This window comes from Microcebus murinus, chromosome 6 (assembly GCF_040939455.1).
Source record: "Microcebus murinus isolate Inina chromosome 6, M.murinus_Inina_mat1.0, whole genome shotgun sequence".
Taxonomy (NCBI): Eukaryota; Metazoa; Chordata; class Mammalia; order Primates; family Cheirogaleidae; genus Microcebus; species Microcebus murinus.
Genome location: NC_134109.1, coordinates 47,234,959 through 47,254,145, shown reverse-complemented (window position 1 = coordinate 47,254,145; position 19,187 = coordinate 47,234,959). Strand labels below are relative to the sequence as shown.

The 19,187-nt window shown below is 36.5% G+C and overlaps 1 protein-coding gene across 3 annotated transcripts in view; it reads left to right on the top strand.

Moving 5' to 3' along the window:
• Positions 1-19,187, top strand: part of ATL1 (atlastin GTPase 1) — an 83,281-nt gene that overhangs the window by 40,226 nt on the left and 23,868 nt on the right. For all 3 annotated transcript variants that reach the window (XM_020285809.2, XM_020285807.2, XM_012757894.3), the window contains 5 exons: positions 4,429-4,676; positions 8,192-8,326; positions 8,763-8,867; positions 11,822-11,872; positions 14,389-14,445. In XM_020285809.2, the coding sequence (XP_020141398.1) occupies positions 4,429-4,676; positions 8,192-8,326; positions 8,763-8,867; positions 11,822-11,872; positions 14,389-14,445 (596 nt within the window). The remainder of the gene's footprint in view (positions 1-4,428; positions 4,677-8,191; positions 8,327-8,762; positions 8,868-11,821; positions 11,873-14,388; positions 14,446-19,187) is intronic.

Genomic DNA, 19,187 nt, shown 5'->3' with positions numbered 1-19,187 from the left:
CAATACAGCCACCAGCCGGAGGCACCTCCAGGGAACGGGACCTTCCCTTTTGGGACCCTACAGCTGACTAAGGGGAACTCAGACTGTGAGCTCCCTACCCTCCAGCCCTCCTAGGTGCTGCTGGCACGGTGTTCCCAGGAGAACAGTGCCGACTCAGAGGCTGAGAGACACAGACACAGCTTGGGCTCCCTGTGGGTGAATTGGGACCGGAAATCCTCTCCCTGGTGGGGATACAGTTTGAACTCTGGGACCCAGAGGTCGGACCTGCAGACCAGATCCCCTGCACCGAGGTCTAGCATTGCCCGGGGCACAGAAGGGATATTTGTGAACAGCCTGCTGAGGTGTGTGTGCCTCCAGGGGCAGATCAGCGTCCTAGAGGGCAACCCTCCCACCAAAGGGAGGCCATGCGCCCAGCCCAGGCAGCGTTTCTGCACAGGGAACCTCCCTGCCGGCATCACAATCCGAGGAGGCCTGGTGGCGTGTGGTCTGGCCTGCTGGCAGAGGCCCAGGAGTAGCTGTGGAGGTGGAGAGGGTGGAAAGAAGCGAGGCCCGCTCCAGACTGCGGGTCTCAGACAGCCCCACTCCCACAAGCAGACTTTCTGGCTGAGCGGGACCATTCCAGCCCCGCCCTGACAGCTTTTCCTGGAAGCAGAGAACAGAACTTTGACCCCTGCTAACGACAGTGGTGGTGCCTGAGGGCAGGCTTACCCAACCCAGCTCCACCCAGAACAAGAGCTGATAACAGGACACAAAATCAACAGCTTAGCCTGTTCCTCCAAGCAAGCACCACCTACTGACAGGGACGGCATCCTGCACAGCCTTATCACGGCACCCACTGACTCATTATACAGGGAGTGGTCGAATCTCACCCACAGACACCACCTAACGGCTCAGAAACTAAATAAGGCATGTGAATACCCAAACAAAAACCTAAAGGAAAGAGAACAACAACTGATCGACATGGGAACAAATCAGCGAAGGAACTCAGGAAACATGAAGAACCAAACGGAAAACACACCCCCAAAGAGGAGCACCAGCCCCCTAGAAACGGACAACAACCCAAATCAGGCAACCAAAATGACAGAAGAGGAATTTCGTATGTGGATCATAAGAATACTCACTGACCTGCAACAACAACTCAATAACCAACACAAAGAAACCACAAAAAGCCTCCAGGACCTAGAACAAAAGTTCACTAAAGAAATAGACACAATGAAGAAAAGTTTAACCGAACTCCTGGAAATGAAGAATCAATTCAGGGAACTACAAAATATAGTGGCAAGTCTCAAGAACAGGGTAGATCAAACAGAAGAAAGAATCTCAGAGATTGAAGATAACACCCTCCAACTAAATAAAACCATCACAGAGGTAGAGCAGAGAAACAAGAGAAAAGAGCAAAGCCTACAAGAGATGTGGGATTATGTGAAGAAACCTAATGTGAGGGTCATAGGGTTACCAAAAGGGGAAGAGGACAACACCCAAGGGTTGGACAAGCTATTTGAAGATATAATAGAGGAAAATTTCCCAGGCCTTGCTCAAAATCTCGATATACAAGTTCAAGAAGCTCAGAGGACCCCTGGGAGATTCAATGCAAACAGGAAGACGTCATGACATGCAGTCATCAGACTGACCAAAATATCAACTAAAGAGGTCCTTCTAAGAGCTGTAAGACGAAAGAAGCAAGTGACATACAAGGGAAAGCCAATTCGAATAACACCAGACTTCTCTAATGAGACTTTACAAGCAAGGAGAGACTGGGGCCCCATTCTCACTCTTCAGAAACAAAACAATGCCCACCCTAGAATCTTATTCCCTGCAAAACTAAGCTTCATCTATGAAGGAGAAATAAAGACATTCTCAGACATGCAAAGGCTCAGAGAATTCACCAAGACAAGACCAGCCCTACAAGAAGTACTCAAAACAGTGTTACGCACGGAACACCATAATAAAAACTCACGAATATAAAAACAACCAAAACCCAAAGATTAAAGGCCAGATAATACAGTGGCTCAAGAGAGAAATCAAAGCAACAACATCCAACCCAACAGAATGAACAGTAATCTACCTTACCTATCAGTTCTCTCAATAAATGTGAATGGCTTAAACTCTCCACTCCAGAGACATAGGCTGGCTGAATGGATAAGAAAATATAGGCCAAGTCTATGCTGTCTTCAGGAAACACATCTAACCTGCAAGGATGCATATAGACTAAAAGTAAAAGGGTGGATATCAGTATTCCAGGCAAGTGGAAGCCAAAAGAAGGCTGGCGTGGCAGTTATAATTTCAGACGATTTAGTTTTTAAACCAACAAAAGTAGTGAAAGACAAAGAGGGTCATTATATAATGGTGAAGGGCACACTTCAACAAGAGATAACAATTTTAAATATATATGCACCCAACTTAGGTGCACCCAGTTTCATAAAGCAAACCTTACTGGATCTAAGCAAATGGATTAATAGCAACTCCATAATCACCGGAGATTTCAACACCCCACTGACGGCACAAGACAGATCCTCCAAACAGAAAATTAATAAAGAAATAATGGACTTAAACAAAACCTTGGAACAACTGGGTCTGACTGATATCTACAGCACATTCTACCCAAAATCCACTGAATATACGTTCTTCTCATCAGCTCACGGGACATTCTCTAAGATTGACCATATCCTAGGACACAAAGTAAATCTCAAGAAATTTAAAAAAATAGAAATCATACCATGTACCTTCTCAGATCACAGTGGAATAAAAGTAGTAATCAACTCTAACAGAAACTCACATTTCTACACAAAAACGTGGAAATTAAACAACCTCCTACTAAATGATTACTTCATAAATGAAGAAATCAAGATGGCAATAAAAAAATTCTATACTCCTACACTGCTGGTGGGACTGCAACTTAGTTCAACCTCTGTGGAAAGCAATATGGAGATACCTTAAAGCGATACAAGTGAATCTACCATTTGATCCAGCAATCCCATTGCTGGGCATCTACCCAAAAGATCCAATGACACTCTACAAAAAAGACACCTGCACTCGAATGTTTATAGCAGCACAATTCATAATTGCAAGGCTGTGGAAACAGCCCAAGTGCCCATCAATCCAAGAATGGATTAATAAAATGTGGTATATGTATACCATGGAGTACTATTCAGCTCTAAGAAACAATGGTGATATAGCACATCTCATATTTTCCTGGTTAGAGCTTCAACCCATACTATTAAGTGAAGTTTCCCAAGAATGGAAAAACAAGCACCACATATACTCACCAGCAAATTGGTATTAACTGAACAGCACCTAAGTGGTCACATAGGTACTCCAGTAACAGGGTATTGGGCAGGGGGGAAGGGAGAGGGGGCGGGTATATACATATATAATGAGTGAGATGTGCACCAACTGGGGGATGGTCATGCTGGAGACTCAGACTTGTGGGGAGAGGGGGGGAAATGGGCATTTATTGAAACCTTAAAATCTGTACCCCCATAATATGCCAAAATAAAAAAAAAAATCAAGAAGTCATGACTACTGAAATCAAGAGTTATGTCCGTTATCACACCTTCTATTTAGCATTGCATTGAATGTCTAATAGTTTAAGAAAAAGAAAAGAAATACATAAAGATTTAAGAGTTGAAAATAAAACTGTCATTATTTGAAAACTGTGTTTGTTTCCACATTTTAAAAAACCCAAAAGTATCTACATAAAATTTATAGAAAACAATAGAATTTAGCAAATGTTTAAATATTAGACCAATACATGCAGTCAATTACAGTTCTTTACCCAAGTAAGAGCTAGAAAATGTAATTAAAATAAGTGAACCATAGTTAGCAACCACTAAAGAGGCATAATATTAAAGTAGTAGAAAGAGTTGGGATAAAAGTTTAGATACCTACAATCTAATCCCAGGTAGATAGTTACCATCGATGTGAACTTGAATCTGTCACTTTGTAGTAGGTGTGAAACTTAGATTCTTAATTTTCTCATGTCAAAAATACATATAATAATAAATACCTTGCTGGAACATTATAAGGATTAAATAAATAACCTGAGAAAGATAAAGAAATATTGTATCAGGAGGTCTACCATTTCTTTCTTTCTAAATCCCATTTCCTTCTCTTGGGCAAGGTCAGGTACATCTTTGACTTTAGTTTCCTTATCTATAATAATATCAATGCTAATAGCACCCTTGAGAATCTGTGATTCTGAGCCCTTCTGCGTATTTCCTCCTATGTATGTTCTGCTTTAAGAAGTTTTGCAAGGATCCTTTATATAAGTAAGCTATTTCTAGGGGTTGGAGAAAGTGTGAACTAAAACTAAAACTATTCTAATTCCACTGTGCTCCTGCATCAGATGTTTGAGAGTTAAGAGGTACACATAATATTTCTTGACACTTTGAGATGATTATCTGAACCGGTTACTGCTTTGTTCAACAGGTGGATTTTCAGAAAAGGGATATGAATGGAGCTCAGAAGAGGAAGAGCCAGTGAAAAAAGCAGGACCAGTCCAAGTCCTCATTGTCAAAGATGACCATTCCTTTGAGTTAGATGAAACTGCACTAAATCGGATCCTTCTCTCGGAGGCTGTCAGAGACAAGGAGGTGGTTGCTGTATCAGTTGCTGGAGCATTTAGAAAAGGAAAATCATTCCTGATGGACTTCATGTTGAGATATATGTACAACCAGGTATATAAGATATACTTTAAAACGTTTTCTTATTTCTGTGCTTTGGTCACTTTGTGTTTTTATTTAGTGGTGTTTGCCATTTCCATTTCTGTTTTTGTGTTCTCTAAATATGAACCAGTTAAATGCTGTGGTGTGACCATTCCAACCTCAGTGCTTTGGGTACCAAACTACACAGGCTACCTTTCTCTGAAGCTACTTGGCTGCATTTTCCTTAGAATATAATTATTTTATTCTTAAAACAGACACTGTTTAATATGATGATTATAAACTTTACATGTTATAGTATTTAAAATGTCAGATAAATTTTGTCATAATTTCTATATTATAATCTCTTTTTTCCAACATTTACTATGACATTTTTCAAGCATGCAGCAAAGTTAAAAGAATTTTATAGTAAATACCTAGGTACCCACTACCTAGATTCTACCATTAACATTAATATTCTTACCTGCCTTATCACTTGTGTCTCTATCTGTTCATCTCTTATCATTCATCACTCCATCTTATTTTTGATGTATTGCAAGGTAAACTGCTGACATCAGTACACTGTCCCATAAGTATTTTAATATATATCATTATTATGTATATAGATCAGTATTTAGGTTTTTTAGATAAAATTTACATACAACAACATGTACAAACCTTAAATGTACATTTGCTGATTTTTGACAAATGCATATACCTGTGTAGCACCAAACTCTATCAAGACATAGAACATTGCCATTGTATTCTTTGCCAGTCAGTTCTCACCCTCACCCTACCCCTAGAGGCAACCCATAATGTCATAATGTTTGAACCAACATATGACACAGAAATGAGATTTTAAGCGACTGAAGGTAAATCAAAAGCAGAAGGATAAATGGGAGATTAATGAGGAACAAAAGGTTGGGAATGGAAATATTTTAGTATTTTTCTACCCTTTAGTCCATAGCAATTCTGATGCAAATATGAATGTTAAGACAGAATAGACACACAACCCAAAGAAGTTTGTATTATGTATTTATACTATAATTATTCATTTTAGATTGATCATTTTATACTTGGGGTATTTTTGAACAATTTTATGATGTTAACTTTAACATCTTCTATCTCTAGCCTCAGTTCTAACAAGTCAAGAACAGAACTACCAAAATAATTCAGGCTTTGAAGGCAAACAAAAGTCTTACCGATCCTTATTTCTCACATAGCAACATTAGTATGCTACCTAACACAGGTGGGGAAATTGAATAAACAAAATTGATATACTTTCTACTCTTTGGGATTATACAGTTTTAGGCATATTCATAGTTTTAACTGTTAAAGATAAGAATGAAATACTCAATACTACTTGTCATGTTGCTTGTGATGAGTAGCATTTGCTCAGATTAAAGTGTGCCAGAATTGTCTTTTTTTTCTTTTTCTGTACCTAGTAGAGCATTCAGAAAGCAGGAGAGAACAGGAACACTGTTTTGCTATTTCTTGCATACGGGCATGTATCATTGACTGGTTTAGACCAAATCCTACTTTAATTTCTACATATATAATTATCATTCATATTAGAATGGCTAAATTCAATTCCAAATGTGATGATGTGTGCTCTTCTTAGCAAGAAAACTGTTATTAAGTTTATCCGGTACCTGGCCCATAGTAATCAAAAAGTGATTTTTTGAGAAATAATTTATGAGTGCATACTTGAGCAAATGATACAAGCTAAATTTCAGATCTGACAAAGTAGCTATTTGTGGACATTTTCCTTGCCTTTCAGAATTATTTTTCAGGCTTAGGGTTTTAATAAATATCTCGAGGTAGATCACCGGCCTGGAGTCAATGTTACAATGCTGTTGTTATGCTAATTCATAATCATCACAATTTATTCAGTATGCATCTTGAGATTTTTTCCAGGCAATACCTTATTAGACTAATTTCAATTTCTACATCAGTTAGTATTTATTGACTACCTGCTACATGCCCTGCATTGTGCTAAGCACTATGGTAGATACCAAAGAAGACAGATTTTGCATTTAGACATCTCACAGTTCGACCAAGGAAACAAAATTAAGATACATGGAATATTAATATTTAGAGCATCATTAAATGCTAATCCATGTGTTTCTGAGTATAGTTCAGGGAAGAGACATATCTATATAAGCAGGAGCTATCAGGGAAAGCTTCATAGAAATATTGGACCTTGGGGTAGATTTGTAAGATGTGCAAGATCTGGATCAGGAGAGGGAGGAAGAAGGGGCATTCTATACTATGAGGAATGAGCATGATGTATGCAATAAACAGAGGGTACACCTTCTTCCCTAGAGTGGAGATAAAGAAGAAATAAGATTGAATAGGTGCGTGCCAGATAATGAAACCAATTCATAGAAGAACCAAACTTGAGCTCCCTATAAGGATCTAAAATGCTTTATAGAACAAGATAGATAGGATATAACAAAATAATATTTTCTTTTACAATAGTTTATATATACTTCTTATTAATCTAAGTAGTCTGCTCCCAAATTCCTCTGCATTCATTAATGTGAGGTTTTAGATTTGAGGATTATCTAATAAAGTATTCCAAAAACTAATAACTTATTCTCTCTAACAAATATCAAAATAAGTATAACTACTATTAACCAAGGTCACCAATGACTTACTAAATCTAAGGGATATTTTCCATTCTGTATCTTACTTGATCTTCAGTCTTTATTCTCCCTTCCTTTGGCTGCTAAAATCCATCCATCCTCCCCATTGTCCTGGCCCTGGTTCAGGCCCTCAATCATATTTTGACCTTTATAATAGCTCCCACTTTTCCCTTTCTAGATATCATTTTCCTTCCCTTCTAACTAGCCCTTCCTGCTTCTGAAATAATCTTTCTACTCACAATTGTCATGATAATTCATCTCTGCTTTTTCATAACTCTCCACTGATACAGGATAAAATCTAACTCCCTTAAGCATCTTCCTAATAAGGCCATTCAGAATCTGGCCATCTGCCAGCTTTTCTCTGCTACTTGCTTCCTCCTCACCCCATACCAAAGCATTTGTGTATATCCTGACATAATATGCTCCTTCCTTCATCCCTCCCTTCCTTTCTTCCCAGAATGCCTTCTCCAAATTTGCTCATCTGGAAAATTCTTAATATTCTTCTAGTCTTAGCTCAAACATCAGCTCTCCTATGAAGTCTTACCTGGCCAAGAGTTTTCTATGCTTCCACTTATTCTTTATATACACTTCCATTTTGATATGCATATGTTGCATAATAATGGTTTATTAGCATGTCTATTTCCCTGTTAGGCTATATGAGTTTCCTCTGGTCTGGAATGATATCTTTTCATCTTTGTATCTTCAGAACATAGCATAAAATGTGGTAGATGTTTGCTCCTATGTAATTATTTTTTTGATGCATAATGTGATTATATCAACACAAAAAGATATGGATATATTATTCCTTTTGACTAGAGTTGGAAAGGGATAAAAATCAAAATGGATGAAAGAAAAACCTATAGACATATCTAGTTTCATATCGCAGACTTTATTAACTTATAGGAATCAGTTGATTGGGTTGGAGATTACAACGAACCATTGACTGGTTTTTCATGGAGAGGTGGGTCTGAAAGAGAGACCACAGGAATCCAGATATGGAGTGAAGTTTTCCTTGTCGATAAACCTGATGGTAAAAAGGTATGATGCTAACTTCTCAGGTAAAACTTAGTTTTCACTTGCAACAGTTACCACTTCTCAGGATCCTTGAGAATGCTCTTTTGAAAATTAATTTTGCCCATTTGACGTGAAGCTTAGGATCCTATTGCATGATTCCTGTTTCCCTTTCTTATGATCCAGGTAGGCCAAATTATACAGACAATAGAAGCAGATCAGCAAACTAACATCTGTATTTTATTTCAATGCTGCATAAAGTGTTATGTTGGATTATCAAGGAAAATTTATTATTTCCAATTAGCACCCAGTTAGTATTTTTATTTTTCTGTGGCATGTGTAAGAAATTACCTAAAATAGTATTCATTGATAATGGTTTGCTTTAGTTCTTATGATGTTAATGTTGTGGTAACCCTAATACCCTAGAAATACTATGTCAATAATGTGCTTTACTTGCTTATAGGTTGCAGTGTTATTGATGGATACTCAGGGAACCTTTGATAGTCAGTCAACTTTGAGAGATTCGGCCACAGTATTTGCCCTTAGCACAATGATCAGCTCAATACAGGTATGGACTAAAATTAACTCATTTTGGTGGATCTTTCTTTAACTAAAAATATGAGTATATATGTTTCTACATATGTGTGATAGTGAGATAAGCAACAGCAATGGCAAATCATATAAATATACATTATGTGACTCAATTACTGTAGTTCTTGTGATTTATATAAGAGCAGAATTGTTTTTGTTATTGTAGTCTAATTACTGACAAGTTTTCAAAGTGCCTGCTTTAGTCAGAAAAAGATATTTTATGGATATTTTTTCTATTTAAAGCCTACAATAAACTCAATAATATTAAATCTTATATGTGTATACATTGGGGCCACCATTATAAGTTATGTCTAATGAAACAGTATATATGTGTGTGTATATATATATATATATAATTTTGTTTTACATGGCCAGTAGAAATGTTTCTAAGTGTAAAAACACTTATGTGTGTTCATAGCTTTTTAAAACATCTTAGTATACATTTAAGAAAGTAAATGCCTTTAAATTTTTTATCTTCCTTTCCTTTCCTTTTTTCTTCCTCTTTTTAAAAGTATTGTTTTTGAGGTTATTGTAGGCTTTTTAAATTGTCCTGATAATCCTTGGAAAATTTTATTAAAACCATAAAACATATGGCATAAAGGGTTTTAAAACTATTTTTAGACATTTTTCAATTCACTGGAGGGAGCAAGGAGAGAGAGTGGCCAAGAAACAGAGCAGATCAATAACAGAAAAGGTGAGGTAGCTTAAAAAGGCAGGAAAGGCAACGTAGTTAGGATGAGTAAGTCAAGGCTGATATTATAAGCAAGTATAGAGGATGGAGCTAGTAAAGAAAGGCAACGTAGTTAGGATGAGTAAGTCAAGGCTGATATTATAAGCAAGTATAGAGGCTGGAGCTAGTAAACTGGCAACAAGGGCATCATATGTGGTTTGGACAAGCAAGAACGGGTAAATAGAAGGAGGAAGGGTAGATTTAATTTGTTTTCCAAAGCAGCAGTCCCCAACCTTTTTGGCACCAGGGACTGGTTTCATAGAAGACAATTTTTCCACAGACCAGGGTGGGATGAGGAAGGAGGGAGGATGGTTTCAGGATGATTCAAGTGCATTACATTTATTGTGCAATCAAACCTCTCTGCTAATGATAACCTGTATTTGCAGCCGCTCCCCAGCGCTAGGTTCACCACCTCAGCTCCACCTTAGATCAGCAGGCCATAGCTAGTGGTAAGGAGCGCCCAACCTAGATCCCTCGCATGCGCAGTTTATGGTAAGGTTCGGCCTCCTATGAGAATCTAATGCGGCTGCTGTCTGACAGGAGGCGGAGCTCAGGAAGCGAGGCGACCAATGGGGAGGGGCCGTTAATACAGATAAAGCTGCGCTTGCTTGCCCTGCCTGCCACCTCCTGCTGTGCCGCCTGGTTCCTAACAGGCCACAGACCAGTACGCGCCCCAGTGTTGGGGACCTGCTATAAAGGACTTTAAAATAAAAGTTGTGGAGAAAAGTTACAGTTATAACGATTGACTAGCTTTTAAAAATCTGCTTTTTAAAAACTTGACAAAAATTATATATATTAATCGTGTTTGACATATTTTGAAATATGTATACATTGAAGAACACCTCAGTCAACCTAATTTACATATGTGTTACCTCACATACATATTTTTGTGGTGTAAAAATCTACGTCTTGAGTGAGTCTTTAAAATACTGACTTAATAGCTAATTTGTTCATAATTGACAGTATAAGCCATTTACACAAGCCAATTAAAACTATATAGACTTTGCCTTTACTATTTACTATTTATATTTGACCTGAATACACTGAATATTTTCATAGAAAAATCTGCTAAGTCCATAGTATTGCCTAATTTTATTATTGTTTTATAAATTTTATTAGTAATTTTTTATAACTATTAAATGACAGAAATAGTCTATTTAAATAAGTACACAAAGTATACTATTTATATCATTACATAAACTTGTAAACATCTTTTTTTTTTTATTGCGGCATATTATGGGGGAACAGATTTTAAGGTTTCAATAAATGCCCTCCCCCCCCACAAGTCTGAGTTTCCAGCTTGACCATCCCCCCTCATCTTTAACTTTTCTTTGAAGTTAATATTTATTCCTTGCAAAAAAAAAAAAAGAATGTCATCTTAATGCTGTGATCTGTTGATGAGACAATAATGTATATACTCTGGGAGGCCAAGGCAGACAGATTGTTTGAGCTCAGGAGTTCGAGACTAGCCTGAGCAAGAGTGAGACTCTGTCTCTACTAAAAAAAAAAAAAATAGAAAGAAATTAGCTGGCCAACTAAAAATATATATAAAAAATTAGCCGGGCATGGTGGTGCATGCCTGTAGTCCCAGCTACTCGGGAAGCTGAGGCAGAAGGATTTCTTGAGCCCAGGAGTTTGAAATTGCTGTGAGCTAGGTTGACACCAGGGCACTCTAGCTCAGGCAACAGAGTGAGACTCTGTCTCAAAAAAACAACAACAAAAATAATGTATATGTATAAGGATGTGACATAATATTCAGAACCTAACTTTTATCTGATGAAACTCTTAATAGATATAAGTAAAATAATCAATTGTGAAGAAGTCAACATAATTTTTAAAATAAAATTTTCCATATGGGTTGCTCAGATTTAGATTGCTATTAATTTGGTATGCTTAGAAGAATGATTTTTTTTTTTTTACCAATTGCTAAATCAGGTTCATAAAATAATTTTAATATTCTGTCTCCAGAACAGGTGGCTATTGTATTTCTAGAACCATTTTATGATCATTATACATTGTTTATTGTCTCTGAAGCTTCTTTTACTCTTCTTTTAAGGTCTTATAAATATCATTATGTAAACATGTATGTAAGAGAGTTCAATATGAGCGATAAGTGATATTTAGAAAAATATAGAATGACAAAGTAAGTGCTTAGGATGATGCCAATTATCTTCACATTTTGACTTTATTTCTTAATCAAGGTGTATAACTTATCCCAAAATGTCCAGGAGGATGATCTTCAGCACCTTCAGGTAACAATATTTATGTTTTTTGTATACATGATTGTCTTTTGAACATGCATAGGAGAACATTGGGGGATGATTTATAAACATTCGAATGGGAGTATTTCCAGGTTTCTTGTTCTGGCCCTGTATGATTATGTTCTAATTCAATTTTCAAATTCCTTTGTTGCTGTAAAACTGCATACTGTCAGTCTTGTATATGTTAACATACATGGCAAATGAGAGTATAGAATCTTTGGTTTAAAAATTACCCAAAATGTGAAGTTGAAATCTTAAGGTCAGGGATTTGATAATTGTTAGTATTATATCTAATATATGCAATATTTTTTCCCGTGGACCACTTTGTAGACAAGAACTGTGAGGGTTGACTTGATGATAACTAATAGAATTCTATTTCAGATCTGAAATAGACCTCAGTGATACATAATTTATTCTTTACATTTTATAAATAAGGAAAATGAGGCCAAAAGAAGTAAATTACTTGTTGAAACTTATATGGCTAATTAGTGGTAGAGTGAGAATAAAAACCTGGCCATCTGACTGGGCTCCTTCCACTCTCCAAGCAGCGTATAATCCCAAAGAAGGAAAAGGTTAGATGTTTCCTAAAGATGGTTCACATCTCTGTAACACTCTCTGGTTTTTTTCAATTCATGTTATTCTTGGTTATGTAGCAAAACCTATTATTTCTCTGATAGTTTTCCTTCTGCATATTTTATAGAAAAATTTGCTTTCAATATGTTATGTTATCAAAAAAATATGTTATCTTGGCAATCAGAGCCATGTAGCAAAATGTGCAAATTTAACAATAACAAAGGATGAGAAAACAGGGTAATCTAAGACATTGGAAATATCATTTGGAATTCACATCCAGTATGCTACCAAATATGTTTTTAGTACTTCACATCAACTATCTATTATAACAGAGGGAAGGGCCTGAAGAAAAAAATATATGTATTTTCTGTCTCTTTAAAACTTTCCCCACTCTTTTTGGGAACTGCAGCCTGGCCTGCATCCCTGAGGTAGGTTAAGTCCTTTGTTAAAAGAGGTAACTCAATTATCCCAGGCAGTGCCAGCCCCTCTAGGTGGGTGGCTCTAGGAGGTCACAGTCTTTGTCTTTGGCAGAGATGGCACAATTAGAGTTAACCACAATAGCCTAGAACTGAGGGGCCCTCCCTTTAAAAGCTCTGTATTTCTGTTTATGTTCAGGAAATTTGGATTTTGAAATGAGAAGGTCTACCATTTTTCCTCCTTTGCTGGCAAAGTAAAAACTTCTCTTTCCTCCTCCTCAAACCACTTGTTCGCATTCTGATGTGGCCTCCAAGACAAGTGCCAAGTTTTCAGTAACACTATGACAAATAAGCAATATGCTGAATAATTGTTAGATGTTTTTCACAATAAGAACAATTACTTCTTTGGGCATGTGTCATAACTTAGCCAACTACTTTCCACGTTAATGACATGGCATTGTTTGATACTAGTTTAAAGGTTTCTAAAAAAAAGTGCTGGTTTTGGACTTTGATATTGCATAGTATTTTTGGAGGTAATTAAAAAATTTTCCTATGAATTACAGTATCTCAACCTTCTTTAGAAATTGTTACAAATTCAAATTATGTTAGTAAATAATTTTAATGACAGTATTCCTGGACCAGCTGCCTTTTAGGCATGATATTCCAGACTTCATCACTCTAATCAAGTGCCTAATAATTACCTTTGCTTTCTAGAGTCTCATAGCTCCCACAGGAGAGGTGGTGTGATGCTTGGGGTGCTACTCTAAAGGGGTAAAAGATGGGAATTCTGTGTATCAGCTTTCTTCCCCAGCTCTGAGAAGCCACTGTGGCTTGTTACTCTTGTGTAGGAAGTAGTATTTCCTGTGTTCTATGGAGAAAGTGACTTGGTCAGTCTGGATAAAACTCTTATCAGAGACCCAGTCACAATCACCCCCTCAGGTCTATGCTCTCCAAAAATCTTGTTTCTGGCAACACAAAACTCATTATAGTGTATCATGATCTCAATTGGGAGCAATAAAAAATAAGAGAAGGCAGTGTATTTGATTCTGCACTTTTTATGGCTAATGCCTAATGCCTTTGTAATAATCCAGGCCATTGTGCCATCACATTTCCTCAGGCAACAATTTTTGTAAATGTATTCTACATAGTTTATGGCTCTCTGATTTAATCTATGCAAACTCTGCTTTGAAAGGTCATTTAACATTTGTTTTCTTCTCCCCCTTCTTACCTACAAAAAATTAAGTCACATCCTAGATATAAAAGGTATACATTTTCAAGTGGAAATTTTATTTTTTAAATGTCTTTAATTTTTAAATATTTAATTACCATAGCTCTGTTTTACCTGTCCAATGCTTATTACAAGAAAATGATTATCTTAATAATATAGTATTCTGTTACAAATAGGGGGAAAATGAATGAAAGAAAGCCAAGAAGTAATACTTAGCAAATACTGAAGTGTTCTCCCTCTCTCTCTCTTTCTGTGTTTGTGTATGTATATATATGTAATTTTTCTTCTAGCTTTTCACTGAGTATGGCAGACTGGCAATGGAGGAAACATTCTTGAAGCCATTTCAGGTGAGTGAGGGTTAAATGATGGTAAATGCTTAATAGATTTTCCTGAAACTATAATCAGATATATTAACTAGTTAAGGTCATGTTTCTTTCTCATTTTCTTTATTTCATTCAAGAAGCATTTCTTTCTTTCTTTTTTTTTTTTTTTTTGAGGCAGAGTCTCACTGTGTTGCCCAGGCTAGAGTGCCATGGTGTCAGCCTAGCTCACAGCAACCTCAAATTCCTGGGCTCAAGTAATTCTTCTGCCTCAGCCTCCTGGGACTATAGGCATGTGTCACGATGCCCAACTAATTTTTTCTATATATTTTTAGTTGGCCAATGAATTTCTTTCTATTTTTAGTTGAGACGGGGTCTTGTTCTTGCTCAGGCTGGTCTCAAACTCCAGACCTTGAGTGATCCACCCACCTCGGCCTCCCAGAGTGCTAGGATTACAGGTGTGAGCCACCACGTGCAGCCAAGAAGCATTTTTAAATACCTATTTAAAGCTATTTGATGCAAGGAGAAGATAGAAATTGGGAAATTGAAATTCTATTAATTATTTAAAAAATAGGGCTATAAAAAAGATGAATTGGACATTCTGGTTCCCATCAGATAATCAGCTTTTCTTCCCTGAACTCAACCGTAGAGATTTCATAAAAAGCAGAAGAAACTGATGTATTTGTCAAAAATAAAAGCTAAAAACAAACAAGACTCCTGGGACAATAAATAGTGGTTGCAAACAGCAGCAAAAGTTGACTGAACACCGGAGAGGATATTGGGTTGGGCAGAGGTTTTTTTTTTCTTTTTTACTTTTTAACTGAAAACATATTTTTATTACAAAAAATTTCTAACACATAAATATTAAGAGAAGAAATGAATCTCCAGTTTAGCAACTAATAGGAGATGGTCACATATGCTTCATATATCTTTTTAAATGTTTCTCTCTTAATTTTTTTAAGTATTTAAAAGCAAATTCTAGACAGCTATTTCAAACCAACATTCTTCAGAATTGGTCTCTAACATATTTGGAAGTTTTCTTATATAACCACAAGACTATTATCATATTCAACAAAATTAGTGATAATTCTTTGGCATTATCTAATACTCAATTTCTCTAAATGTCCCAAGAATGTCTTTTTTTTTTTAAAATAAAATGTGGTACATGTATACCATGGAGTACTATTCAGCTTTAAGAAACAATAGTGATATAGCACCTCTTGTATATTCCTGGATAGAGCTGGAACCCATTCTACTAAGTGATGTATCTCAAGAATGGAAAAACAAGCACCACATGTACTCACTAGCAAATTGGTATTAACGGGTCAACACTTTTAAGTGGACATATAGGAATAATATTTATCGGGTGTTGGGAGGGGGGACATGGGCAATATACGTAACCTTAACATTTGTACCCCCATAATATGCTGAAATAAAAAAAATAAAAATAAAAAAAAGACACTCTTGGGGAGAGTTTTTTAAAGGTGCCCTTTCCTTTCTTACACATTAACCTGTTCCATTGCCACTGAGTATCAGAACAGCTGCCAGCCTGACCCTTGCTGGGGACAGCAGGATAATGTCAGGGCAATGTCTGAACTTGGACTAAGTAGCACCTGGCCCTTTAGTGCTCCTTTCTGTTCCTGATCATCTTTAAATACCAAAAACAAGGATATTATCATTAGGGTAGAAAGCCTGGTAGGTGCTCACAGTATGGGTAGAGAAAGATTTCTCATACAGAGATTAGAATAGAAAGAAGAGGTTTATTTACTTTTCCCTGGGGAAGGGGAAAAGGAACAGCACTAAGATGGAAAAAGGAAGAATGTGCTGGCCGCAAAAACCAGCTATTGAGGCTTTTTAAAGGGGGTTGTAAAAATGGTAGGATACAGTCGAGAAACTGCTACATCCACTCCATCCTTTCTTCTTGGTGGCAGATAGATAACAAAAAATGCAAATATGTCAAAGTCTAAGAGTTAGCTTTTCCACCTTTCCTTAGAGATGGGATCATCTGTCCTGGAGATATAGTTGAGGCTGTAGCTTATTTTCCTGCTGTTTACTCAGAAACTTTGTAAAAGCAGATTCTCAAAAAACATTTTTTTTTTGAAAGAAAGATTTACATTCCTTTTTCATCCATTCAGCTCTTTTCAGAAGTTGTACAAAACAGAACTCCTGCAGAGTACCTCTTGGTGAGAGAACTCATAGGATTGATCTTTAACTATTACTGGGGAAATTGTGGGATTAGATATTTTCCTGTTATTTTTGCAAGGCCACCCCTTCCAATTATAACTAAGTGCAGCAGCCCTTAAAAACAGTAGGTGGAGGGAAGTACAGATTTGAACACTATACACTGTCCACCTGAAGCATGACTCCTTCAATCTAAATTTATAAGCAGGAGTCCAAGCTAAACTCTAGAATTTAGCTCCTTCCTGCCAAATGGGTCATACCCTGAGGATGAGCATACAGGGGAGCTAAACAATTCATAAAGTGGAAAGAAAAATGGCTCAAATGGCAAGAAATTTAAGATAAGCTGTATTAGTTATCTTTTCTTGTATAACAAATCATTCCAAACCACAAATTTTCATTATCTCACACAATTTTTAAGGGTCAGGAAACTGGAACAGCTTAGCCCACATGGTTTCAGCTCTGGGTCTCTCATGAAATTAAACTCAAGATGTTGGCCAGGGAGACATTCCCTAAGACTTAACTGGAGGATCCATCTCCAAGCTCACATACATGGCTATTGGCAGGAGCCTTCAACTCCTTAAACGTGGGCCTTTCCATAGGGCTGCTGACAGCGAGTCATCCAGATGGGAGACAGAAAGTAAGTGGCCAAGAGAGAAGACACAATTTTTTATAATGTAATCTCAGAAGTGACATACCATCAGTTCTGCCATATTCTCTCAGTCATACTGACCAACCCTGGCATAATGTGGTAGAGGACTAAACAAAGATGTGAATACCAGGGCCATGATCTTGGGGCCATCATCATATTAATATGCCATAGTTCGTATAGCTATCCCCCAATTGTTGAGCATTTAGATTTATTTCAGTTTTATACTATCATTCATAGTGGTGTTATAACACTCCTTTTGAATAATTTTCCTAAGGGATATATAGTCTCCAAAGGGAAGTTAACATGACTAAAATATATATATATATATATATATATATATATATATATATCAATTGTAGGATATGTATAGCATAGGTCCATCATTTGCCCCAGTTGCCTGACTAAATTTAATTCATTACAGAAGTATTTATGACTTCATATGTTTTTATCTGAGCAAATTAGGCTAATTTATATTCTTGGTTTTTATCTGTACCTATATATATGAACAAACCAAGATTTTAGCAGTGTAGAAAAACTGATGGCTTTTGAAATTAGGACTGTAATTCATAAAGATCCACACATGATCTATGTAACACATACAGCTTATCTTGGGAAGGGATGGGACAGTGAGTATGTGGTGGCTAGGGCATCCCTGTTCATGAGAACCAATTATTAAATATTCTGAAATTATATGAACAAGTTACTAAACACTTAGTAGCTTGAAATCAACCATGGTGGGTGTATTTATACCACAGAAATTGGCAAATGCTACAAATCAGGATTTTGTTGTTTGTTAGAAAGCTAGTTTAACAGCATATCACTGGATGGGAGCATTAGGCAGGGAACTCAGGAGATGGAACATTGGCATTGATTTCATGATTATAATATAGATTGCTAATTTAAAAAAATAAAACTTTGTATTTTGCTTCTGTTCTACACATGGTCCTCATTATTTTGAACTGGGAAGATGCCCAGTGAAAAAGACAAAGAAATGAAACTAAAGGTGCATTAGAAAAATGCAAAATATAGCCAAATCCACATACTTGGTTTCATTTATCCCAGTTCATGAGCCTCTATTTTCCAAAAGTTGCTTCCTAACTAACCTCTATTTTCAAAATACATGTTTTAAGTAGAAAATTTCCAAATATAAATTATTATATTTGATTTTGACAAATTGTGACAAAAATGAGCATATTTTTTAAGTTAGTAGATTATTTGAAGATAGTAAATATGAGTATTTTTAAATTCTCCTTTCCACAAGAATCTCCCCTCTCTCCACAAGAATCTACAGAACAAAAAAAGAGGGAGGAAAGGCTCCATCTTAGTGAAACAAGAAATGTCCATAATCACACACTTAGAAGTGGCCCTGTTTAAGGAAAGAAGATGTAATCCAAGGATTTTATATTCAGCAAAATTGACTTTCAGGTATAAAGGGCCAAAACTCTTTTTTAAAAACTTATTTCGATAGATTTAGGGATACCAAGTGGGTTTTGGTTACATGGAGGAATCGTATAGTGATGTCTGGGTTTTTAGAGTACTTACCACCCAGATAGTGTACATTGTGCCCAATAGGCAGTTTTTCTTCCTTCACTCCTCTTTCCCCACTTCTGAATCTCCAATGTCCATTGTACCACTCTATCTGAAGGGCCCCAACTATTAGTCAACATGTAAGAATGGAGGGAATATTGTTCCCATGACCCTTAATGAGAGATCTACTAAAGAATGCATTTCAGATAAGCAAAGATGACACAAGGACTAGTGGTGAGCATTAACTATATATTTGTGGAACTAAGACTAAATGAAGGATAAATAGAGAATATCATACTTAATGTCTGTCTTTTATAAATAGATTGATAAAAAAGTAGAATGAAAACATATGCTAATTTTTTAATGTTTTCATTAAATATTCCTAGTAGTTGATGGTAGTAGTAGTATTGCT